Below are 27243 nucleotides of genomic sequence, written 5' to 3'. Positions count from 1 at the left end.
TCAAGATTCTAACTGCCTAATGGCGGCTAAATCGGACGGGGTCCTAAAGATGAAGAAGAGCGACGTGGCCTTCACCCCCCTGCAGAACTCGGAGCACTCTGGCTCGGCGCAGGGGCTCCACCCAGGAGGCCAGCCCGACTGCTTGGGCACTGGGGACGGGGACTTCGCCAACGGAGAGTCGCGGTGCTGCGGCGGTGGAGGCTCCAACTCGACGTGCCTTCGTCTGGGCATGGGGCAGCAGAAATACACTGTTTGGGACTGTTTGTGGATTGTAGCAGCAGTGGCTGTGTATCTGGCCGATGTGGGCACCGACGTGTGGCTGTCGGTTGACTACTACCTCCATCGCGACTACTGGTGGTTCGGCCTGACGCTCTTCTTCGTGGTGCTGGGTTCATTCTCGGTGCAGCTGTTTAGCTTCAGGTGGTTTGTCCATGACTTCAGCACCGAGGACGGTGCCGATTCTGACTGCTCTCACATGGATGGGAATAAACTGCTGAGCGGCTCAGCGTCACACGGCGATGTTACTGCTCAACACCACCCGGCCACGCCGCAGAGACAGGCGTCGACGGCCAGCAGGAACACCACAACCAACAGTGCCGCGAGTACGGCGATTGGGAGCAGGAGCAGGAAGCGACCGGCCTACTACTCCTTGTGCGTCTGGTTCGGCCAGTCCGTCATCCACATCCTCCAGCTGGGCCAGATATGGAGGTAAGATGGTAGCTAGAATGGAGGCCTCGGGGTGCCCGAAATGATGTCATGTGTAGATGTGTTCATTTATGTGTGTATGTGTGTGTTTGTGAGTGTGGAATAAACGAATGAATGAACAGAGGACAGGCGTAGACACTGTGTTGGCCTCTGGAGGACGCCAGCCCTTACACCAGCTACCACCTTTAGTCAAATTTACTTATCTTTAACAATTCATCATGAATGATAACACAGACTTAATACGAACCTTCCATCAGCCCTAGAAACAAATGGTCTTAGTCCACACCTGTCAGGCTTTTTCACTCACCTTTATTTATTATCCTACTACCTCTGGAATAAGATGTTAATATACAATCCCTGTAGGTATTGGTTTATTCATATAGGCATGTTTACATCCTCCATGGACTTTTGGAAAATTTCAAACATTTATAGCACAGTTTATGTATTGTTCTATTTCTTTAATATTTTTTTATTTTTATTTTATTGTTTCTTTCTTTCTTTCTTTAAAAGTGTCTTGTTTTGAATCTGAATATGAATCTGAAGGTGTTGATGGGGACATTCTCGCCTTTGGTGCCACTGGAAATAACTCTCATGGCTGACCAAACAGTTTCTATGTCAAGTAATGAATTTAAATTAACCACAATGCAAGACAGATACATTGGCGGTTTGACAGCAGGTAGCACATAGTATACCATACATATGGACAGCATGCAGCAGTGAAGTTGCGTTTTGTTGAAGCTGATCAAGATAGACGTAATTGTTTGGAGGGTTTAATCTCTCTCTGAAAGGCAGTGAAGCAGCAGTTTTTCTCAGTTGCATTAGCATTTCTTGAAAAATGTTTGTTGTTGTCAACACTGAAGGTGCTTTTTCTCAATACACTTGACAAGTGTTACAAAGCACTATACTTAAGTAAGATTTTACTTGTAAACACAGTACTGTTTCAAGGCAGCTGTACTGACATCACAGCTATTTCATTTAACTTTGTAGAGTTAGTTCGTTGTGACATGATATACACTATATTACCAAAAGTATTCGCTCACCCATTCAAATGATCAGAATCAGGTGTTCTAATCACTTGGCCTGGCCCCAGGTGTATAAATTCAAGCACTCAGGCATGCAGACTGTGAAACAAGACATTTGTGAAAGAATGGGCCGCTCTCAGGAGCTCAGTGAATTCCAGCGTGGAACTGTCATAGGATGCCACTTGTGCAACAAATCCAGTCGTGAAATTTCCTCGCTCCTAAATATTCCACAGTCAACTGTCAGCTCTATTATAACAAAATGGAAGCGTTTGGGAAAAACAGCAACTCAGCCACGAAGTGGTAGGCCACGTAAAGTGACGGAGAGGGGTCAGCGGATGCTGAAGCGCATAGTGCAAAGAGGTCGCCGACTTTCTGCACAGTCAATTGCTACAGAGCTACAAACTTCATGTGACCTTCAGATTAGCCCAAGTACAGTACGCAGAGAGCTTCATGGAATGGGTTTCCATGGCCGAGCAGCTGCAGCCAAGCCACACATCACCAAGTGCAATGCAAGGCGTCGGATGCAATGGTGTAAAGCACGCCGCCACTGGCCTCTAGAGCAGTGGAGACGCGTTCTCTGGAGTGATGAATCACGCTTTTCCATCTGGCAATCTGATGGACGAGTCTGGGTTTGGAGGTTGCCAGGAGAACGGTACATTTCAGATTGCATTGTGCCAACTGTGAAATTTGGTGGAGGAGGAATTATGGTATGGGGTTGTTTTTCAGGAGCTGGGCTTGGCCCCTTAGTTCCAGTGAAAGGAACATTGAATGCTTCAGGATACCAAAACATTTTGGACAATTCCATGCTCCCAACCTTGTGGGAACAGTTTGGAGCGGGCCCCTTCCTCTTCCAACATGACTGTGCACCAGTGCACAAAGCAAGGTCCATAAAGACGTGGATGACAGAGTCTGGTGTGGATGAACTTGACTGACCTGCACAGAGTCCTGACCTGAACCCGATAGAACACCTTTGGGATGAATTAGAGCGGAGACTGAGAGCCAGGCCTTCTCGACCAACATCAGTGTGTGACCTCACCAATGCGCTTTTGGAAGAATGGTCAAAAATTCCTATAAACACTCTCCTCAACCTTGTGGACAGTCTTCCCAGAAGAGTTGAAGCTGTAATAGCTGCAAAAGGTGGACCGACATCATATTGAATTCTATGAGTTAGGAATGGGATGGCACTTCAGTTCATAGAATGAGTAAAGGCAGGTGAGCGAATACTTTTGGTAATATAGTGTATCTTCAGTACTACCTATGATGGACTTGCTAGTCCTCTAGAACTGCAGTCTTCATGTATCTGAGTCTTACAACATTGTATGCAGTGACCATGTCGTAAGCCTGGCTGAAACAAAAGTAGATTAGCTCAGAGGAGTGGTTGTACATAATTTGTAGCAAAACAAAATACTAGGTAGAAATCACACATGGGCAGATGCAGCTCCAGAGATATAAAGCGTCTGAATAGATAGATAGATAGATAGATAGATAGATAGATAGATACTTTATTAATCCCGAGGGAAATTCAAGCATCCAGTAGCAGTTACAAACATTGAACATAAAATACAAAAGCTATATAAAAAATAGAAAGTGACTAGAAATAAAATGTTTATACAACTATAAACTATGTTAAAAATATAAAGTGACCTGTTAGAAAATATAAATATAAAGTGACCTGTTAGAAATATAAAGTGACCAGTAGAAGTAGAAGGGTTGTTTTTTTTTTTTATATATAAATATGAGAGCTACAAATGGGGGAAAAAAAATGAATGAAAATCACAGTCACCAGATGTAGCAGAGGTAGACAGACATGGTTATGACAGAGTGTCCAGTAAGTAGGTGCAAAAGATTTGTCCATTGTCTATTGTGTCTCCTGCCATCACTGAGAGCTGTTGTACAGCCTGATGGCCAGGGGGACAAAAGAGTTCTTCAGTCTGTTGGTGGAGCAGGATTGAGACAGCAGCCTGCCACTGAACACACTCCTCTGCCTGATGAAGGTGTTGTGCAGAGGGTGGTGGGCGTTGTCCAGTATGGACAGCAGTTTGTCCAGGGTCCTTCTCTCTGCCACTGAAAATGCCACTGAATGTGTGACATACAGTATGATTCAATAGTTCTGCATTTTTGAGCCCTATCCAGTTTGTTTGTGTCAAAAGTATTGCATGTCATTCAAATAATTTTATATAACGAATCGATAACCAGTACAAGGAGGTTAAAGCTGGACTAATTTAATAAGTGGTGGGTGTTTCTCAGAAATCTTAAGAGGTCTGTACATTCTGAAGATGAACTCTCATGTTTTCTCTGTGTCCTGGAGGTATTCCGACGCTGGTAGAATAATTGAAAAGTATTTGGATGCTCCAGATGGGACGAGGCTGTATGAAGTCCTAGACTGCAACCTCTGTTTTAAGTCCATAAGCTGCTTTAATATATATATTAAAATTGCTTTAATATATATATGTTAAAGCAATGAAAACGATACATAAATCATGAGTTTGCCCATTTGGATGCAACAAGGCCATAGTTGTTGAGGCAGTTAGCTGTTGTTGTCCTGGGCACAGGAACATTTTAGACAGGTGAGTAATAGAGCCTGTAGGTAAATGATCTTGTAGTTACATAGTGGTTTTCATGATTTCTATTTATGTGGGTTTGCTTTTAAACTTGAAATGTTGAAAATACAGTCTCTGTTCCAAGGACATACTGCATTGTGGTTCCTAAGTTACAAACTGAATTAGGGAAGACCGTTTTCTGTCTTTCTTTCATGGTAAAACTTACAGTCAAATCTTAAGCATCAAAATTTAGTATCCCTGAACAAGTTTAAAAAGATGGTGAACTCTGTTGAGCCCAGTTTGTCTGTGTACAAATGTTTTAATTTGAGCATTTCTTTGCTATGCAACTCTGTGATTCTATGTTGTGTTTTCTATGTTATTCCTGTTGAAACTGTGCTGCTGCCAGTTTTGGCCAGGTTCACCCTCGTAAAAGAGATCTTTGATCTCAAAGGGACAAACCTGGGTAAATAAAAGATGCATGTGCTCCATGGACTACAAATCAAACCACTAACCCTCTGGTTCGCTGACAACCCACTCTACCTACTGAGCCACCCTGTGGGAAAGAGAGGTTAAACATGATGGTAGACAAGTGTACCACCCACGCCCGCCGATAGGGGGGGGCAAATGGGTCTGCTGTGCCGGGCCCAGGATAGACAGGGGGGCCCAGAACTGGGCCCACATTAAATTATGGAATAATTAAAAAAAATAATAATAATAAAATAGGCCTATTTGTGAAAGCAATATGTAATATTTGAGTTACACAAAAGCTTTTTATTTGTTTTCTTCCTAATTGTCCTTGAAATAGTTGTCAACACAAAAATGGTTTGGCCACTGATCAAAATTTGATGTTGCCATTTGATTTGAAGTTCAGTACGCTCAAAGTGTTCGGTCAGCACAAGTCCGGTGCCCAGAAAAGGAAAGAAAAGAGAAGAGAAGAAGAAGAAAATAGAGGCCTTAAAGATTTTCTTAACAAATATTTAAAAAAAAGGTGGTGACGGTGAAGCTGGGACTATAGAGCAAAGTAAGAAACAGCGCAGCCAACGTTTACCAGCCTTGTAACGTAACCTAACAGGCTAGCTCTAATGTTAAAGTCCATTAGCTTGTATAAAAGCCTGACACAACACGTTATCTTTGACAGAAAACAGTTGAGTTTGGTAGCTCTGTCAGAGAGGATGAGACAGAGAGGAGAGAGATCCAGCTGCAGTCAGGTGACAGAGAGAGTGATGCGGGAGGGGCCCGCTGTCCCGGAGCGGAGGGACAGAGTAAGACTACCGGTGTGAGAGAAGAGCGAGAGAGAGAGAGAGAGAGAGAGAGAGAGAGAGAGAGAGAGAGAGAGTCACAGTGGGGGGGGGGGGCATCTAAGATTATCTCGTCCTGGGCCCAGGCAAGACTGTCAGCTGGCCTGGTACCACCTGACAACATATGTGGTACTGTTACTTTAGTGATATCTATTTTTCTGGATTTTACATGGTTGTGCTGAAGGAGTAGACTCTGCTCCTTCTTGGACAAGGTCATTTGAGTCACTCAGCTTTTCTTTTATATCAAAGTGTGCAAAGGTGTTGAGGGAGTGGACTGTCCAAGTGAGGTCTGATATTGTAGTCCATAATGATTTTAATGCCTTTCCAGGTGCTTTGGGGGTTGTTGTCTTCAAAGGGCTCTCAATGCACTGTTCATAACCTTGACTGGTCCCTGTAATGCCCTTCTTCTGGTCTCTCTGGACTATTCTATAGACCAGTATCAAAAAGAGAATGGTTGATATGTGTAGCCTATATAAATCAGCACCGTCAATAGCATTTAATAGTACTTCACAGCATGTTGTAAGATAATATAATGTAGCCAGGATTAAAAAAAATGAGCTATATCCCTGAAGCCTTCTCCATGTATACCAGCTAAAGATCTAATAACTTTAGACAATGATATTCACCAGCAAATTGCTGATTGTTGACTTGCAGCCTCCCTCTCTCCGTTACAGCAGGATGTTTGGTGAAGAAGTTAACTGACTGCCACTGATAGGATTTTCGGTAGCGGAAGCCTTTTCAGGTGATGCATTGCAGTAGTACATTTATTGTATATCAGGACTGACGTACACATTCTGCATGTCACGGTAGAATGGGATTCATCAAGTATTTCCACACACTGCTGCTAGTTTGTTGCAATGACCCACTGGTAGGGGTGTAACAGTACACACAAGTCATGGTTCAGTACGTACCTTGGTGTGGGGGTCACGTTTCGGTACAGGTTTGGTACAATGGGAAAAAAGCAACACAAACTCAAGCATGTATAAGACTAGCTTGTTTAATTTATTTTTAACAGACACCAGTTGACTGAAAAAACAAAAAAACACCTCCTGTTATAAAAGTAAAAAATTGAATAAAACATAAAACAAAGGCATTAGGAGGGTTCTCACGCCATTCATTCATTTTGTTCATTCAGAGGAAAAGAAAAAGCACAATTTCTTGGGATAAACTGAGGTAAGGTAGCAGGTAGCAACTGGCAACTTTGGTAATTTCATTATAAGAAACCAACATTTCCAATGTTGTATTACAAAGTAAAATGTAATCAGTGAACATACTCTCACATTAGCAATGTTGTCAAACAAATATTTCAAATAGTACCAAAACTGAAAATCTCCAGTGTTCCATATTCCAGTGACGTACTGTCGGCAGACAGTCTTTGTCCAATACACCACTCGCGTGCAATTGCCATTATGTTGCACTGCACCGGGAAACCGAAGCGTTCCCACACTGGTGATTTAAATGAAGCTGGCGGCTCTTCCAACTTCACACCTCTCTTAGTACATCTATGCTCCACGTGCTCCTTTAGTTTTCTTCTTCGTCTGTTTTTCTTCTTCTGTAGGCGTTAGCTGGCAGCTTTTACTCTCATCACTGCCACCTGGATTGAAGTGAGGACTCAACTTTTTCTTTTTTTTAATAGGCTACTCACTCAGACGTATTCGCTGTATGAGTGCGTGCACCGAACCGTGACGCCCGTACCGTGACGCCCGTACCGTGACGCCTGTACCGGCCGGGACACCGCGCGGCGAATATACCATTACAGCCCTACCCACGGGGCTCCTCATCTGTCTTCTTGGAGGTGTCACGTGAATGGTGACTAGTCGACTTGCTGATTAAAGCGTCACGGCACAGCAGTAAAGGCGACTAGTCGGTACAACCCCTAGCGGCTGGGAGTAATTTTAGTCCAATCCTCAGTACAGAACCACTTCAGTTCAGAAATGTTGATGAGTTTCTTGACATTAACTGCTTGCTTCAGTTCCTTCCACAACATTTCTGTTGGATTAAGTTCAGGACTTTGAGTTGGCCAGTCCCAAACGTTCATTTTGTTATTCTTCAACCATTCCTTAGTAGAACGACTTGTGTGCTTGGGGTCATTGTCTGCCTGACCCAGTTTCACTTAAGATTCTGCTCATTTCAGCAACATTTTCTTTTAGAATTCTCTGGTATAATTCAGAATCCATCAGTCCATCAATGATTACAAGCCATCCTGGCCCAGATGCAGCGAAACAGTCCCAAACAAAGACATTACCACCCCCATTTTTCTTGGATGTAATGAGGTTCTGATGCTAGAATGTAGTGTTTTTAAATATCCATATATGAGCATTTCATTTAAATGAAGTAATTCTACTTTGGTCTCATCTGTATTTCATTTAAATGAAGTAATTCTACTTTGGTCTCATCTGTCCACAAAACATTTTCCCAATAGTCTTGTCCACATGATGTTCAGAAAACTGTAGATGTGCAGAAATGTTCTTTTTGGAGAGCAGTGGCATTGTCCTTGCCACTCTGCCATGCACACTATGGTTGTTCAGTGTTCTCCTGATGGTGGATTCATGAACATTAACATTAGCCAATGTAAGAGAGGCTTACAAGTTACCCTGGGATCCTTTGTGACCTCTCAGACTATCATGCGTCTTTTAAGTAATTTTTGTTGGTTTTCCACTCCTGTAGAGGGTAACAGTCATCTTAAATCCTCTCCATTTGTTCACAATTGGTCTGACTGTGGATTTGTTCGATTCCAACTCTTTAGAAATGGTTTTGTAAAGCACAATAATGTTTCTATTTCATTTGTTTAACTGGGTTCTCTTTGTCTGCTCTTTCGACTTGTAGCGGCATGAATTCATTTTTTTTATTTCTGTCTCTGCCTCTTTTGTTGTTTGTTTCACAGCTTAAACATAAATTTCAGTGCTTGTCTGCCAATTTATGCAACCTCCTTACTCTTTATCAAAGGAACACATAGAAACACAAATTTGTAATGTATGAGGGGAGTTATATACAAGGGATAGACTAAACATGAAGAATTAAAAAACTGTTAACTTGTTTACTTGTCCACATTTGAAGGCGATCCAAAACATGACATATGCTATAATTCTGAGTGCACCGTCAGGCCTGAAAGTCGACGCAAAAATAAATAAAATGCTTGATAATGTTGAGGGGTTGTTGCAAACCGGAACCTTGTTGTGTGACACTGGAGACATGTTAGAAAACGTTCATGCATTGTACACGTTTTCTCCCGGAGTCTTTATTCATTCACATAACATGGTGTCAGAAGTCAAACGGAAAGGAGTAGGAGAATAGAGAAACAAACTAAATGTGTGGAAAAAAAAATAATTAGAAAAAAAAAAAATAATAATGGATGGAGGCACGACGGCGCCGCAGTTAGCGGCACAGCTAGCGCCGCCAGGCAAGTTCGACTTCTCCAGTGCTAATGACTAGCCGAGATGGATGAAGCACTTTGAACGTTACAGAATAGCGTCGGGACTGGACAAGCAGTCGCAAGAGTTTCAAGTAAATGCGTTCATGTATGCAGCCGGTGACGATGCTGAGGACATCCTGAAGGTAATGCCCCTCACGGAGGAACAGAAAAAGTCGTACGATGCGGTCTCGAGAGTGTTTATGGCACACTGCGTCAGCAAGCGGAACGTTATCTTCGAAAGAGCACGCTTCAACCGATGGTACCAGGAACCCGGTGAGAGTGTCGAGTCTTTTATAACGGCAGGATATACATTGGCTGAACACTGTAAATTCGGGGCCCTGCGAGAGCAGCTAATAAGGGACCGAATAGTAGTTGGTATAAGAGATGCTAAGCTGTCAGAAAGTTTACAGCTGGATGCTGAGTTAACTTTAGAAAAAGCCATGACAAGAGCGAGACAGAGTGCAGCAGTGAACTAACAGCAGCCTATGTTACGAGTGACGGAACAAGCGTCAGGACAAGTTGAAGTAATACACAAAAAACACACAAAAGGGCAAAAAACATCTAAAGATAAAGGTGAAACTAAGACAACTGACAGGTGTGGAAACGCAAGAAGACACCTCTGGGCGGACTGTCCAGCCCGGGATGCAGAGTGCAGGAGCTGTCACAAAAAGGGACACTTTGCAAAGAAATGTAGATCAACAGGCCGGGTCCACAACATCATAGCGGCGCAGCAGGAGAGTAAAAGTGAGGATTTTGCTTTTCTGGGTGAGATGTGCTCTGATAAGGAGGAGGAGTGGACTGAGTTGCTGAACCTGAATGGAATGAAGACTGTTTTTAAATTGGACACAGAAGCAAGTGTTACAGCCATTCCAAACAGCAGCTATTCCACCATAGAGCACGGGACACTGCAGCAGCCACACAAGGTGCTGTATGGACCAGGGAATCATAGGCTGGAAGTTAAAGGATGCTTTAAAGGGGAACTGTGTACCAATAAGAAAATTACTGAACAATACATTTATGTTGTTGAAGGACTGTCAAAGCCACTTTTGGGACTCCCTGCCATTAAAGCACTTAAGCTAATAAAACGAGTCGACACAGTTCAGGCCCAGCAAGAGGATTTTAGAGCTGAGTACCCTACAGTGTTTACTGGACTGGGAAAATTAAAGGAGTCTTACAAAATGGAGCTGGAGCCAGGTGCTATCCCATACGCTCTGTCAGCCCCACGTCGTGTGCCTCTACCACTGCGGGATAAAGTGCAGGCCGAGCTGAAACGGATGGAGGACATGGGGGTGATTTCAAAAGTGACTCAACCCACACAATGGTGCGCTGGTTTGGTGGTGGCACCAAAGGCCCAGCCCGGGAAAATCTGCCTGTGTGTGGACCTGACACATCTCAATAAATGGGTGCGGAGAGGGAGACACATCCTTCCAGCAGTAGACCAAACACTAGCCATGCTGGCTGGAGCAAAAGTGTTTACAAAGCTGGATGCTACTTCCGGCTTCTGGCAGATTCCATTGTCAGAAGAGAGTTGGGTCCTCACTACCTTCATCACCCCATTTGGGTGGTACGCCTTCAATCACCTACCATTTGGGATCTCATCAGCTCCAGAACACTTCCAGCGTCGCATGTCCCAGATGTTGGAGGGGTGCGAGGGAGTGGTGTGTCATGCAGACAACATCGCTGGGTTCTGCTCAAGGTTTCTTCTTGTTAAAAGGGAGTTTTTCCTTGCCACCGTCGCCTTCAGGCTTGCTATGGGGGTTTCAGGCCGGGTTTTTGTAAAGCGTCTTGAGACGATTTGTATTGTTATTGATGCTATATAAATAAAATTGAATTGAATTGAATTGAATTGAATCGTTGTGTATGGCGAGGACGTGTAGCAACACAACATGAGGCTGCATCAGGTCCTTAAAAGACTGAAAGAGGAGGGACTCACGTTGAATGACAAGTGTGAGTTTGCTAAGGACAGCATCATGTTTGTGGGTCACCGTGTCACAGCGGAAGGAGTGACACCCGATCCAGAAAAGGTCAGAGCCATCAAGGAGATGCCTGAACCGACTGGAGTTGATGGCGTGAGGAGAGTAATGGGGATGGCTAATTACCTCAGCAAGTTTTTGCCTCACCTGGCATCATACACCCGACCCATTAAAGAACTGCTCAGTGAAAAAAGTGAATGGTGCTGGGGAGCACCACAGAGAGAAGCGTTTCAAAAACTCAAAGCTGAACTGAGCTAGTCACGGGTGCTAGTCCCATACTCACCCACAGCAGAAACTTGTGTGTCAGCAGATGCCTCGTCATTTGGTCTAGGAGCCGTCCTCAGCCAACAACAGACAGACGGAACGTGGAAACCGATAATGTTCATCTCCAGAGGTTTGTCTGAGGCAGAGAAACATTATGCACAGATCGAAAAAGAGGCTTTGGCTGTGACCTGGGAATGTGAAAGATTGACGCCTTACCTGCAGGGACTGAAATTCAAGTTGGAGACTGATCATAAGCCCCTAGTGCCATTGCCGAGTACCAAGGCACTAGATGAGCTCCCTCCCAGAGTCCTGAGGTTTCGACTAAGACTCATAAAGTTCACGTTTGATATTGTGCATGTGCCAGGCAAGTGCTTAATAACAGCAGACACTTTATCGAGAGCACCTGTAAAACACACGGCCACACAGGACGAAAAAGACAGTGAGGCAGAGGTTAAAGTGTTTGTCGATGCAGTAATACAAAGCCTTCCCGCCACAGAAGTCAGATTAAAAACTATACAAAAAAAACAAAGACAAGACCCCGTGTGTGAAAAACTGATCAGGTACTGCAAGACAGAGTGGCCGGAAAAATATGCCCTACCAGCAGAGCTGGCAGCATACTGGCCAGAGAGAGAGATGGTCACACTGCCAGGAGAACTGCTTCTCAGGGGCCAAAGGATTGTCATTCCTCACAGCATGAGACAAGAAATCCTGAATGACCTCCATGATGGATCTCAAGGGATAGTCAAATGCAGAGCGAGAGCCCGCCAGTCAGTCTGGTGGCCAGGACTGTCTGTGCACATCAACCAGCTGGTCGTGAACTGCAACACATGCTCACGACAGAGAGCAGAGCACAGAGAGCCTCTGCTGACCACCCCAGTACAAGAGAGGTCCTGGCAGAGAGTGAGCACAGATCTGTTCTTCTGGGAGAAATGAACTTATTTCCTAGTAGTGGATTACTTCTCACGCTTTATTGAAGTTGCCCTTCTTCACATCGCCACTGCCAGCACAGTCATTGCTGCCCTGAAAGATGCTTTTGGTTGCCATGGGATACCTGAAACTGTTGTGTCTGGCAATGGACCACAGTACAGCTGTCGAATGTTCAGAGACTTTTCCACAGAGTATGGTTTTACACACATTACAAGCAGCCCAAGATACCCACAGGGAAGCAAAGCGAGCAGTAGCAACAGTGAAAGGACTGTGGAAAGGAGGAGGTGAGAAAGCAAAAGCTCTGATGACATATCGAGCCACACCTCTGGAGTGCGGTTACTCCCCTGCACAACTTCTCATGGGAAGACAGATTCGCACAACCATACCACAGCTCCCGCTATCTCAATTCCCTTGATGGCCAAACATTAAAGGACTAAGAAAAACGGAGCAGCGGGCAAAGGAGAATGTGAGACGCCGCTACAACCTGCGCTACAGAGCCCGTCCACTGTCTCTGTTACAGTCTGGCCAACATGTTTGGCTTCCAGGAGATGAAAAACAAGGAACAGTCGTACAACAGGCAACAACACCCAGATCCTACATCATCCACACTGATGAAGGACAGGTCAGAAGGAACAGGAAACACCTGCACCCACTGGACCAATCACAACCTCAGTTGCCTCCTGATAAGACTGTTACCACAATGGCAGAGCCAAGTAACACTGACATTCAACCAAACGGGACCAGTGGTGGAGACAATCACAAACAGGCAGTCGCAACTAACACACCATATGTGGCAAGTTCAGGAAGAATTTCCCGTCCTCCAGAATGTTTGAGATACTGCTGAGTCAAGTAGCAGAGAACAAAAGTATTCTGTAAATGTTCAGTTATGAGATGTGAGTTTGGGAAAAATATGCCAACAGAGGTATAGGGGTTATGCATTGCTTGTTAAGTATCAGGAGGAGATATTTACTTAAAGAGGGGAGGTGTTCTGTAATAGGAACTGTTGTTCAGGGGTAGTTGCAAACCGGAACCTTGTTGTGTGACACTGGAGACATGTTAGAAAACATTCATACATTGTACACGTTTTCTCCCGGAGTCTTTATTCATTAACATAACAATAATAAGCCTTAATAATAATGAAATGAATTCATTTCAGTTCAATTCATTCATTCATTACCCGCTTATTCCTGTTAAGGGTCGCAGGGAGCCTATCCCAGCTGTCATCGGGCGAGAGGCAGGGGTACACCCTGGACAGGTTGCTAGTCCATCGCAGGGCCAACACAGAGACAGACCACCATTCACACTCACACCTACGGCCAATTTAGAATCACCAATTAACCTAATGAGCATGTCTTTGGACGGTGGGAGGAAGCCGGAGTACCTGGAGAGAACCCACGCAGACACAGGGAGAACATGCAAACTCCACACAGAAAGGCCAGCCGGATTCGAACCGATGACCTTCTTGCTGTGAGGCATCAGTGCTAACCACCTTGCCACTGTGCCGCCCTCAATTCAATTCAATTCAATTCAGTTCAGTTCAGTTCAATTCAATTCATTTATATATATATATATATATATACACTATATTACCAAAAGTATTCGCTCACCTGCCTTTACTCATTCTATGAACTGAAGTGCCATCCCATTCCTAACTCATAGAATTCAATATGATGTCGGTCCACCTTTTGCAGCTATTACAGCTTCAACTCTTCTGGGAAGACTGTCCACAAGGTTGAGGAGAGTGTTTATAGGAATTTTTGACCATTCTTCCAAAAGCGCATTGGTGAGGTCACACACTGATGTTGGTCGAGAAGGCCTGGCTCTCAGTCTCCGCTCTAATTCATCCCAAAGGTGTTCTATCGGGTTCAGGTCAGGACTCTGTGCAGGCCAGTCAAGTTCATCCACACCAGACTCTGTCATCCACGTCTTTATGGACCTTGCTTTGTGCACTGGTGCACAGTCATGTTGGAAGAGGAAGGGGCCCGCTCCAAACTGTTCCCACAAGGTTGGGAGCATGGAATTGTCCAAAATGTTTTGGTATCCTGAAGCATTCAATGTTCCTTTCACTGGAACTAAGGGGCCAAGCCCAGCTCCTGAAAAACAACCCCATACCATAATTCCTCCTCCACCAAATTTCACAGTTGGCACAATGCAATCTGAAATGTACCGTTCTCCTGGCAACCTCCAAACCCAGACTCGTCCATCAGATTGCCAGATGGAAAAGCGTGATTCATCACTCCAGAGAACGCGTCTCCACTGCTCTAGAGGCCAGTGGCGGCGTGCTTTACACCATTGCATCCGACGCCTTGCATTGCACTTGGTGATGTGTGGCTTGGCTGCAGCTGCTCGGCCATGGAAACCCATTCCATGAAGCTCTCTGCGTACTGTACTTGGGCTAATCTGAAGGTCACATGAAGTTTGTAGCTCTGTAGCAATTGACTGTGCAGAAAGTCGGCGACCTCTTTGCACTATGCGCTTCAGCATCCGCTGACCCCTCTCCGTCACTTTACGTGGCCTACCACTTCGTGGCTGAGTTGCTGTTTTTCCCAAACGCTTCCATTTTGTTATAATAGAGCTGACAGTTGACTGTGGAATATTTAGGAGCGAGGAAATTTCACGACTGGATTTGTTGCACAAGTGGCATCCTATGACAGTTCCACGCTGGAATTCACTGAGCTCCTGAGAGCGGCCCATTCTTTCACAAATGTCTTGTTTCACAGTCTGCATGCCTGAGTGCTTGAATTTATACACCTGGGGCCAGGCCAAGTGATTAGAACACCTGATTCTGATCATTTGAATGGGTGAGCGAATACTTTTGGTAATATAGTGTATATAGCATCAATAACAATACAAATTGTCTCAAGACGCTTTACAAAACCCAGCCTGAAACCCCCAGAGCAAGCCTGAAGGCGACGGTGGCAAGGAAAAACTCCCTTTTAACAGGAAGAAACCTTGAGACAACAGATATGGAGCTACACAGGCCAGGTGACTCAAACATCTAAACACTGCATCAGCTTCTTGTTAAATGCTTTTACCTACCTGAAAGTAGCTACAGGCTAGATTCTTTTCAAAACAACAACTGTACTATTGGGTTGGTACTGTGTCGCTCTCTTAGGGAGCGTTGTCAGACCAATTCAATTCAATTCAGTTCAGTTCAGTTCAGTTCAGTTCAATTCAATTCAGTTCAGTTCAGTTCAATTCAATTCAATATATATATATATATATTTTTTTATATAGCGTCAATAACAATACAAATCGTCTCAAGACGCTTTCCAAAACCCGGTGGCTGGGCCTTTGCCCATGGGGTCCGGCCAGGCCCAGCCCGAACGGGAGACATGGGCTCGCCTCCCTGTAGGCCCACCACCAGCACGAGGAGCATGAAGGGTCTGGTGCATTGTGGATCGGGCAGCTGACCAAGGCGGGGGAGTTGGCGGTCTGATCCTCGGTTATGGAAGTTGGCTTTTGGGACATGGAATGTCACCTCTCTGGCGGGGAAGGAGCCGGAGCTTGTGGAAGAGATTGAGCACTATCGACTAAATATAGTGGGCCTCACCTCAACACATAGCGTCGGGTCTGGAACCCAAGTCCTTGAGAGGGGTTGGATTCTCTTCTTTGCTGGAGTTGCTCCAGGTGAGAGGCGGAAGGCCGGGGTGGGCTTTTTGCTTGCCCCTGGACTATCTGCCTGTACGTTGGGGTTCTCCCTGGTGGACGAAAGGGTTGCTTCCCTGCGCCTTCGGGTCGGGGAACGGGTCCTGACTGTTGTCTGCGCATATGCGCCGAACAGCAGTTCAGAGTACCCGCCCTTTTTGGAGGCCCTAGGACAGACGCTGGATGGCGCCCCGACTGGGGACTCCATTGTCCTGCTGCGAGACTTCAACGCTCATGTGGGCAATGACAGCGTGACCTGGAGGGGCTTGATTGGGAGGAACGGCCTGCCTGATCTGAACCCGAGCGGGGACCGGCTAACACATCTCTGCAACATTGCGTGGACATCAGGGGCAGTACCTCTGGATTGGCAGACCGGGGTGGTGGTCCCCATCTTTAAAAAAGGGGACCAGAGGGTGTGCTCTAACTATAGGGGGATCACACTCACCAGCCTCCCCGGCAAGGTCTAGGCCAGGGTGCTGGAAAAGAGGGTCCGGTCGATTGTTGAACCTCAGATCGAGGAGGAACAATGCGGTTTTCGTCCCGGACGTAGAACCATGGACCAGCTCTTTACCCTCACTAGGGTGCTGGAGGGGAAATGGGAGTTTTCCCAACCAGTCCCCATGTGCCCCTTTGTGGATCTGGAGAAGGCTTATGACCATGTCCCCAGGAGCATCCTGTGGGGGGTACTCCAGGAGTATGGGGTGGATGGCCCCTTACTAAGGGCCATTCAGTCCCTGTACCAAAGGAGTGCGAGTGTGGTCCGTGTAGCCGGTAGTAAGTCGGACCTGTTCCCAGTGAGGGTTGGACTCCACCAGGGCTGCCCTTTGTCACTGGTTCTGTTCATAACTTTTATGGACAGAATTTCTAGGCGCAGCCGGGTGGGGGAGGGTGTCGGGTTCGGTGATCGGAGGATCTCGTCCCTGCTTTTTGCGGATGACGTGGTCCTCTTAGCTTCATCGAACAACGACCTCCAGCTCTTGCTGGGGTGGTTCGCAGCCGAGTGTGAAGCGGATGGGATGAAGATCAGCACCTCCAAGTCTGAGGCCATGGTCCTCAGTCGGAAAAGAGTGGATTGCCCACTCCGGGTCGGGGAGGAGGTCCTGCCTCAAGTGGAGGAGTTCAAGTATTTCGGGGTCTTGTTCACGAGTGAGGGTAGGAGGGAGCGGGAGATCGACAGGCGGATCGGCGGAAGCTCTCAATTTACCGGTAGATCTGCGTTCCAATCCTCACCTATGGTCATGAACTTTGGGTAATGACCGAAAGAAGAAGATTGTGAATCTGGTAAGGATGCCTCCCGGACGCCTCCCGGGAGAGGTGTTTCGGGCATGTCCCACCGGAAGGAGACCTTGGGGCCGAACCCAGGACACGATGGAGGGATTATATCTCTCGTCTGGCCTGGCAACGCCTGGGGGTCCCTCTGGAGGAGCTGGCTGACGTGGCTGGGGAGAAGGCTGTCTGGGCTTCCCTGCTGAAGCTGCTGCCTCCGCAACCCGGACCCAGATAAGCGGATGAAGACAAGACGAGACGAGACGAAAACCTTGAACAAAGGAAAACTGGGTGGTTGGTTACCAACAAAAGTGATAAATAAGTGAAAATGTTAAACTGCTACATGGAAGCAAAATGCAGTGCAGACTAATATTAAACTATAACATACTAGAAAAAGTGCTAAGAATAAAAAGAGAATGAACTAAAATGCACAAAAAAGAAGCAAGTAGTAAACTAGAAAGAAGAGTCTAGGAAGAACTTGAAAACTGTCTCGGTCCCTTTGTCTCTGTCAGGCTACCTTTTCCCTGATGGCAGGAGACTGAAGAGGGGATGTAAGAGCTAGGAAGGGTCACTGGCAATGCTGATGGTTGTGAGGGAGGGCAGAGGGGCACCGATGATCTTGCTAGATGTGTTGACTACGCGTTGCAGGGTCTTTCGGCAGGAGGCAGTAGAAAGTAGAGGCGTTTTTGAGCCCTCTTGATGTTGTGTTGTTAGTCCAGGAAAGGTCTTCTGAGATGTGTACCCCCAGGAACTTGGTGCTGCTCACCCTCTCCGCAGCAGCAGTCAGTGGAAATGTAAATTAGTCAATGTAAATGTAGAATGGAAAAGATATAAATGGCATGTGGCAAACCAAATGCGTTAACTAAAATCCTGTGCATGTGAGAGAGATAGGCAGACAAGAATCAAGAATACAGATTATGGTGAGCTGTTACATGTGGAAATAACAAGATGATTCATCCAAATAAATTTCAGTTTCGGTTACATGATACTGCATTCTTGTTGAGTGCAATTACATCCCCTATGAAGAGGAACAGCAGAAACCATATCGAGGAAATTTTTAAAAGCTGCAGCTTTACACTTTTCTCTGTACTGCAGATTGCTGTGCTCTGAAAGGCGTTGAGTTGTCGATGATGAAATGGGCATTCCTCAATTATCCTGCTGGACCAGGGAGGTTAGTTTATCTCCTCCCTTTTCAAAGCCCCTGTGGAATAAGGAGCTTGAAACAAAAAGGACCTTAGCCTACAATTGAAAAATCAACATAGTAGAAAGGATAAGCCAAATATTAAAAACTATGATTTCCTCCAAAACAGACAGGAACTACATAAGTATACTGGGACAAGTGTATAGCATTGCTGTAGGATCTTCTCCTCACTTCTCCTCATCTTCCACGCCATTCAGCCAACTAAGCATCCTAGCCACGGCCTTGTCTTTAATCACACAAACTGACTGTTTCAACTGGTCTGAACCACAGGATGCAACCCCAACTTTTCAGAAACTGATACTTCAGATACTGCCAACACAGCTGTACATTGACATAGAGTACTGTATGTTAAACGTATAGCACTGCCACTGCTTATAAAAGCATTGCATGTATAATATAGATTATTATTGATTAGTATTTTGTTGATATGTGTTTTGTGTGTACCCGGGCTGACATAAGTATCGCTTCTTTTCCGAGATATTTCTCGTGCTGATTTACTGCTGAGCAGGCAAGCATATTAGCCCTTTGAATTCTGATTTTTATCTTACTTCGTTTTGTTGACCCATTCTATGTCACAGTGCTAAAATGTTGTATCCTGCTTAGTGGGTGCTGCAGCATGATATTTTTCCTCTGTTTCCTCCAGGTATTTCCATACCATTTACCTGGGAGTTCAGAGTCGTCAAAGTGCTGAGACAGACCGTTGGCGTTACTACTGGAGGATGGTCTATGAGTTTGCAGATGTGAGCATGTTGCATCTACTGGCCACGTTTCTAGAAAGTGCTCCACAGTTGGTACTGCAACTGTGCATCATCATACAGACACACAAGCTCCAGGCTGTGCAAGGTAACATGCACAAACACCGCTGCTACAACCGTGTAATCACAGAATATAACTGTATGACTTGGTCTTCATCAATTTTATAACTTAAGCAAGCAAAATCTCAACACAAACAATATGTTTTACTATCCTTATACCAGAAATTTGATTCTGTTCTTCAAAGTTACAGATCTTATGTGAACATAGTGTCTATTCCTATAATCATTTTTATAAAATACTCAAATAGCAATAGCATGCATCATCAATGTCAGTCCATGGAAGACATGGTCCAGTGTAAAAACATTGAAAAAGCTTCAGTTAAGAAGTGATTTTTTTTTTTTGTTCAAATACCTGATAAGATAGCTATTGTATTCTTTTTCCCTTTCTGTGATAATGCGGTAGCCTCAGGTGAACAATTTGTAGCTATCAAGCTACTGAGCTGATGGATACTATAATAGTGTAGATGTCCTTGAAATTATGCTGCTTTTCTCTGCATCTCTGTTACGTCTAAGGGAAAATACAGATTGATGTAGAAGTACAGCTCTGTATTAACTGAAAATGCTATCAAATTGGTCAGAAATGATGATACATTATACTTTGTGTCAATTCATATCTGAAACTACAGAAATAAAGAAATATTCATGCATTTCTTCTCATCAGATTTGTTATTCTAAAACAAGGAGTGTATGAGCAGTCTAAATTCAGTTCCCTCAGTTGGCCATAAAGAAATGTCAACATCCCAGTTTTGCATTGTTTGTATCTACTCTAATCTTTCAGCCGCTGTCTGTGTTGTATCAATGAGGTTCTCCAACAGCAGCAAAGTGTTGTAAACTGTTATTATGTATGACCATTAATTAGTGTATTTCACTATTATCAAATCACACCATGTTCCTTTTTAATGAAGATTAACTTAATGAATATAAATATAAAGATAACCAAATGAAAATACAGAAAAAGAAATGATGCTCCAAGTTGAATAAAAAGAATGGTAAAATAGAGCAGCCTGAGCTATAAAGGACTCAAGAGTTTTCAATGAAGCCTGTATTTTTTTCACATTCCATTTCCAAGTGTTTGTTACATTATTCTTTAGATAAACATTTCCCCCGGTTTCAGTCTTTGTCTGATAATCTTGGGTAAAAGCATTCTGAAATATTCTATGAACTTGCTACACAGAGATTTTCCCTTCCCATATGATGTGTGCGTCCAAAATATTTGTCTATTGTAGGTATGACAGCTGCAGCCTCCCTAGTATCTCTGGCCTGGGCCCTCGCCTCCTATCAGAAGGCCTTGCGAGAATCTCGAGATGACAAGAAGCCCATCAGCTACCTGGCAGTCATCATCCAGTTCTGCTGGCACTTTTTCACTATAGCAGCCAGAGTCATCACCTTTGCACTGTTTGCCTCTGTGTTCCAACTCTACTTTGGCATCTTCATCGTCCTGCACTGGTGCATCATGACCTTCTGGATTGTCCACTGTGAGACAGATTTCTGCATCACCAAGTGGGAGGAGATTGTGTTTGATATGGTTGTGGGTATAATCTACATATTTTCGTGGTTCAACGTCAAGGAAGGGCGGACAAGGTGAGGACACTCAACTCATTCAATGTGATGTTATGAGGGTCTTACTGTGTGCCACATCAAAACAAAGAGATTTCTAATGTTCTTAGAAAGAATTAGGGGATAATATGATGCATAATAAAACTTCGTGGAGTTGAGTTTTTAACTTGATGTGAAAATTTCTTTTTTAGTTAAGTATGGAAAATACATGCTACGCAGTCCAATGGTCCTATCCTCAAATATACAGAAGCACACCACAACATTCACCAAAGAAACTTTCTAAAAATTTCAAAAAGAGACAAAAGTGCTATATCCTGTGAAACATACCCAAGCAACATACTGCCTTTCATGCGTTTTTTTGCACTACATTTACTCACCTTCAACAATTAATGATAATCTGACTAATTTCTTTTTATCACATCTCTTGCATTTGTGCAGGTGCCGCCTTTTTATCTATTACCTGGTTATCCTGGCGGAGAATTCTGCTCTCAGTGTGTTGTGGTATCTCTACCGATCACCCCACGCCACTGATGCCTTTGCAGTGCCAGCACTCTGTGTTATTTTCAGTAGTTTCCTCACTGGTGTGGTTTTCATGCTCATGTACTACGCCTTTTTCCATCCCAATGGCCCCCGCTTTGGCCACTCACCAAGCAGCCAAGGCCTTGACCTGGACCCTACTGCTCAGTTTTCCACACTGCCATCTGAAGGTGCCACTAACTCACTGCGCTCCAACCGAGGAGCCACCACAACCCTCGAACGTGACATGGGAAAGTATTCTGAGCGTGACAGCTGCATGCCTGTATTTCAGGTACGCCCTACAGTGCCATCCACGCCATCGTCTCGTGCTCCACGCTTAGAAGAGACCGTTATCAAAATCGATCTTTGTAGGAATCGCTACCCAGCCTGGGAGCGCCATGTTCTTGACCGCAGTATACGCAAAGCAATCTTGGCCATAGACTGCTCCCTTACTCCTCCCCGGTTGCAGTACAAAGATGACTCTCAGGTGCAGGAGCGGCTGGAGTATGAGACCACGTTATAAGATCATCCTGCTCTCAGAATCCATACAGGAGTGCTTCATTGGGTGTCGCCTTGCTATGACATAGATAGCAACAGGGACAGTGTCAAAATGAATTTGTTAATACCAATAATCCCTCTTTTCATGTGTCATTCCCCTTTTTTATTTTCCTCTTCCACAGCATCAGTGCCCACCCAAGAAAATTCAGGACCTTCCGTAGTGACTGGTTTGGCAAGTTCAGTCACTGGATGTGTTTGGGTTGTTTGTAAGGTTGTCGGTGTTATTTTTTCTTCCACTAATCAAAGACAATAAGAGGCAGTGGCTAGTAAAAGATGGAGCATTTAGTTAAAAAAAGTAAAATAAGTTTAGAATGAGAAGGTTATTACTATTTAGACAAGTTTTATGTCATCAGATATTTACAAAAAACCTAAATGACACCTGGATTACATTTCTCTATTGTAACGAAAAGAGAGGTAATCTCAAATAATCAGCAACAGTAGAAAATGATATGAAAACATTGGTCATATGTTTGTATCTGTTTTGTTTTGAAGTTCTGATGATGTATTACTTTAGGAGTCACAAATGAGTCTATAATTTGATCAATATTTACATAAAAACTGTCATTTCTTCCATTCGCATTGTGCCAAAAAGTTTCCATGGAAACATCATCTAGCCACCGTGGGACAACTTAGAGTTGGCTGGGCAGCCCATGAGCTTTTCTCTAATTGAGACCTTCATTTTTCTTGGACAATTCTAATCTATACTGAAAGAAGGTCAGACTAAAAATGAACTACAACACAGTGTTCACTGGCAATAGGTTAGTAGCATCTATGCTCAGTCAATGGGTTTTGCTTGGACAAAATGAAACAAACCTTATTGGATGGAGTAAAAGGAACCAAGATAGAACGGATGGACGTTGATAAGTCATTCATAAGTCAACTCATACAAGGCTGAGAGAAAAATCTATCTGACAGCTTAACTCAATTACTTGAAGTCCAGTCTCATACACTTGACTGTGTAGCGATATTATTCTTTTCCTATCAGTGAAAGGGAATGTGGAGCAGAGAGCAAAAGAAAGGAGCAAAGCACCAGGCTGCAATGAATAAGAGGACAGGAGAGGATGACTGGGAGTCTGAAATAAGTCGAGGATGGAAAAGAAAACACAGACAAGCAGGCCTCTCAAACAAACAAATCTAATCACCAGGAAACAGTACTGTGATACAAATTTACATTTTTACCCCCCTTCAGAGATGAGGTAGAGGGTAATGAAATCATTGTACTTCTGTGTTATTTCCGGTTGAGTGTGTGTTAGTGTGTGTGTTATTGTGTGTGTGCATGTTTAGGAAGACTTGGCTGAATGCCTGAATTGGATCTTATTCAAGGGGACAGCTTCATCCTCACCATCATCCTACTTTTGTCACCCACCTGACCTGGAAACGATTTTTTAACTTTTAACACAACCTTTTCAACCAAACCACAAAGCAAAAATTTGAGAAATACTCACTGTGTATTTGCCTATACGAAAGCTTGATTCTGGACTGTCATACCTTATACATTAACATGGTCTGTAAAGCACAACTAATGAAATAAAGACATTTTCAAAATGGAACAAATAAAAAAAAACATGCGGGTTTAAAGTATAAGTTCATATGATTTGTTACAACAGATATTCTCAACACAATCTATCATCTAAATAGAGGCAAGAAGATCCGCTGGGCATGGCTCCTGGCTATCACACTGTTCATCTACGGGAAAGATATTGAACAGAAATGCATCGAAGTGAGTTGGCCCTGCTATTGCTGGTAGCTCAGATTACAAAGTTTTCTTGTTCAACTAAATATGAAGTGTCAACTTCATATCAAGTGTCAAATTCAAAAACATGATGGATAAGATATCTGTAGTAATTCTCTCAGTATAAACTACACATGTATATTAAACACAATGAACACAGACAGGGAAAATATGATTTTAAGCTACCTACTGTGTAAGTAGTTGTAAGAGAAAAATGTATGTTTTCAAAGGAAAAAAACAAGGGGATGACGATTCCAAATTTGATATTTGAGGGCAAAGGGATATAAAAATCTATCGCAAGTGCTGTAGTGTAGAGAACTTTTTTAAAGTGAGGCGGAAATATGCACAGTATAATTTTGTTTCCCACTGACCTGGAATGGAACAGTTGTCTTGATCTACTGTCACACTCAAAAGACATTGATTATGAGATAGGAAAATGTCCCCACCGTTAGAAGTCACTAAAAAGATTGTCTTTCATCTGGCAAGTTTATATTTTCATTGCTGACAGACTGAAACCCAGCAATCCATCAAATCCATCCACTTCTGGACTTGCCTAATCTGACCAGTGATGACCATACTCCAGGAGGTGTTCAGCAAACGATATGGCATTCATACAAAGTTAGACTTTTGGGGTAAAGCCCATTCTGATTAGGAGATACAGCATCCACTTTGGATAATACAATACATAATAAATTCAAGAAATCTGGCTGGTTTTATTAGTCTTGCAAAAACATGACAATCCAGAAATGAGGCCTGGAGGCCTTAGAATCTCCCAAATCCCGAAAAGCCATGTTATATTTTAAGGCAATGTTACACAATCTATTTGATTCCCAATAATAAAAAGTTATTAAACTAAAACAGAATAATTTAATGTGGACTGTCCAATATTCGACCTTTCTTGTCTAAATCTTTCTTAGTAAGTGACTTGACATCATCAAAATGATATATATATATCTTTTTTTTTGACAAGCTTCAGCTTGATGCATACATTAAATGAATCAGTGCCATCCAGACTACTTCTTGAGGCACTGAGGAGAAGGAGTGCCAGTAATCTTACATTGTAACTTCTTCTAAAAGCCTTACGTTAAGTCTCTCACCCCCAAACTGAAAAATACAGATAACATTATATATAGTTACATTTGTTGTTGTGTATCATCCACCTGCTCCTAATTAAGTTTTCAGCTAAATTCTCAGGCTTTTTATGTGACTTAGCATTGATAATAAATAATAATAAATTATAGTGGGCCACTCATGTAGATGTTGACAGTGACAGACTGAATACTTTAATTCATTTGGGTAGTTTAACAATGTATAAAAAGGCATTCTGTAAAACTAGAACATCATATTATTCATGAGTAAGATAGCAAAACAAGATAAAAAACAAACTTTTACTTTTCAGTGATGTAGCCACCGACAAGTCATAGCTCTTTTGAGCCATGTAGTCCTTTAACCCTTAGAAGTAATGACTTACTTAATTCTTTACTTAACAAAACTGTAGGAATAAAAGAGAGAATTCAAGACCTAGACATTTTCCCCACAACTGTTAAAATGTATTGATAATTACAGTGGCATTAGAAACATCTGTGAGGCCCTGTAAATATTTACACTGTTTCTCTGATATTGATCTCCTTTATCTACTACTACTGCACTACACTTTATTAATGTAATGGTTTGTTTGAAGATTTTCAGTCAGGTTTTAGAGTTCCTCGTCATACAGGAACAGCACTGATTAATATACTAATTGCCACTTACATCGATCAGGCATAGCATTATGACCAACTTCCTAATATTGTGTAGGTCTCCCTTGTGCCTCCAAAACAGTTGTGACTCATCAGTGAATGGACATGGACCTTCTGAGGGTGTCCTGTGGTGTCTGGCAACAGACTGTGTTAGTGGGGGCCTTTGGGTCCTATGGGTTGGGGGTAGGGGCCTCTGTGGATCATTCCACAGATACTTGATCAGTTGGATCTTGGGAATTTGGAGGCCAGGTCAACACCTGCTGTTTCTCATGCTTTTTTTTAGTTGTTCCTAAAGTGTTTTTGTGTGTGCCTGTGTCAGGCTGCATCCTGCTGGGGATGGCTGCTGCCATCAAGAAGTGTCATTGCTATGGGGTGGGGGTGTCTGGTCTGGTCTTGATGGGAATGCCAGGTCCAAACATTGTCAACGTTATTCATTTCACCTATCATTGGTTTTAATTTTGTGCCTGGTTGGTGTATACTTCTCCTGCTGAATCATAGTACTGCATTTAAAACTAAAAGAAGTAAAAAGAAGTAAGTCATGGAGTAACACAGGGTTCTTTGCAAAGACATACAGTTGAAACCAGATGTTTACATACACTGTGTTAAAAGACGCATAAACATTTTTTCCTCACTGTCTGAAGTTAAATTAGACTAAACCTCTCCTGTTTTAGGTCAGTTAGGATTACTAAAATTATTTCTATTTGCTAAATGCCACAATAATGAGAGAGAGAATTGCTTATTTCTTATTACTTTCTTCAAAGTCAGAAGTTTACATACACAAAGATTACTATGTCTTTAAACAATGAAGGAAAGCCCTGATGATGATGTCACAGCTTTGGAAGCTTCTGATAGGTTAACAGACAACATTTGAGTTAATTGGAGGCACACCTGTGGATGTATTTTAAGGCTACACCTCAAACACACTGCTTCCTTATTGGACATCATGGGAAAATCCAAAGAGATCAGCCAAGATATCAGGAAGAGAATTGTGGAGCTCCACAAGTCTGGTTCATCCTTGGGTACAATTTCCAGATGCTTGAAGGTGCCACGTTCATCTGTTCAAACAATTATATGCAAGTATAAACACCATGGGAATGTCCAGCCATCATACTGCTCAGGAAGGAGACGGGTTCTATGTCACAGAGATTAATGTGTTTTGGTCTGAAACGTGCGAATCAACCCAGAACAAAAGCTAAAGATCTTGTCAAGACGATGGCTGAAGCTGGTAAGAGAGTGTCATTCTCCACAGTGAAACGAGTCCTGTACCGACATGGACTGAAAGGCCACTCAGCGAGGAAGAAGCCATTACTCCAAAAGAAACATAAAAAAGACAGATTACAGTTTGCAAATACACACAGGGACAAAGACCTTAATTTTTGGAGACATGTCCTGTGATCTGATGAAACTAAAGTGGAACTGTTTGGCCATAATGACCATCGTTACATTTGGAGGAAAAAGGGGGAAGCTTGTAAGCCTGAGAACACCATCCCAACTGTGAAGTATGGGGATGGTAGCATCATGTTGTGGGGCTGCAGGAGGAACTGGTGCACTTCATAAAATAGACGGCATCATGAGGAAAGAACATTATGTGGAAATACTGAAGCAACATCTCAAGACATCAGCCAGGAAGTTAAAGCTTGGGCGCAAATGGGTCTTCCAAATGGACAAAGTGGTTTAAGGACAACAAAATCAATGTTTTGGAGTGGCCATCACAAAGCCCCGATCTCAATCCCATAGAAAATTTGTGGGCAGATCTGAAAAGGCGTGTGAGAGCGAGGTGGCCTACAACTCTGACTCAGTTACACAAGTTCTGTCAGGAGGAATGGTCCAGAATTCCAGCAGACTATTGCGAGAAGCTTGTGGAAGGATACCCAAAGAGTTTGACCCAAGTCATACAGTTTAAAGGCAATGCTACCAAATACTGAGGAAAAGTATGTAAACTTCTGACTTTGAAGAAAGTAATAAAAAAATCTCTCTCATTATTGTGGCATTTAGCAAACAGAAATAATTTTGGTAATCCTAACCTGAAATAAAACAGGAGACGTTTAGTCTGATTTAACTTCAGACAGT

At 43.5% G+C, this 27243-nt stretch overlaps 1 protein-coding gene across 1 annotated transcript; it reads left to right on the top strand.

Annotated features, from left to right (window-relative positions):
* Positions 1–19: 19 nt before the first annotated feature.
* On the top strand, positions 20–21784 carry xkr4 (XK related 4; the record flags this gene model as incomplete). Its single annotated transcript, XM_084546219.1, has 4 exons — positions 20–708; positions 18900–19099; positions 20298–20652; positions 21067–21784. The coding sequence occupies 4 exons, from the start codon at positions 20–22 to the stop codon at positions 21665–21667; spliced, it is 1845 nt and encodes a 614-aa protein (XP_084402345.1). The 3' UTR covers positions 21668–21784.
* Positions 21785–27243: the final 5459 nt, after the last annotated feature.

This window comes from Chelon labrosus, assembly GCF_963514085.1.
Source record: "Chelon labrosus genome assembly, chromosome: 6".
Taxonomy (NCBI): domain Eukaryota; kingdom Metazoa; phylum Chordata; class Actinopteri; order Mugiliformes; family Mugilidae; genus Chelon; species Chelon labrosus.
This window is presented reverse-complemented; position numbering and strand designations above follow the sequence as displayed.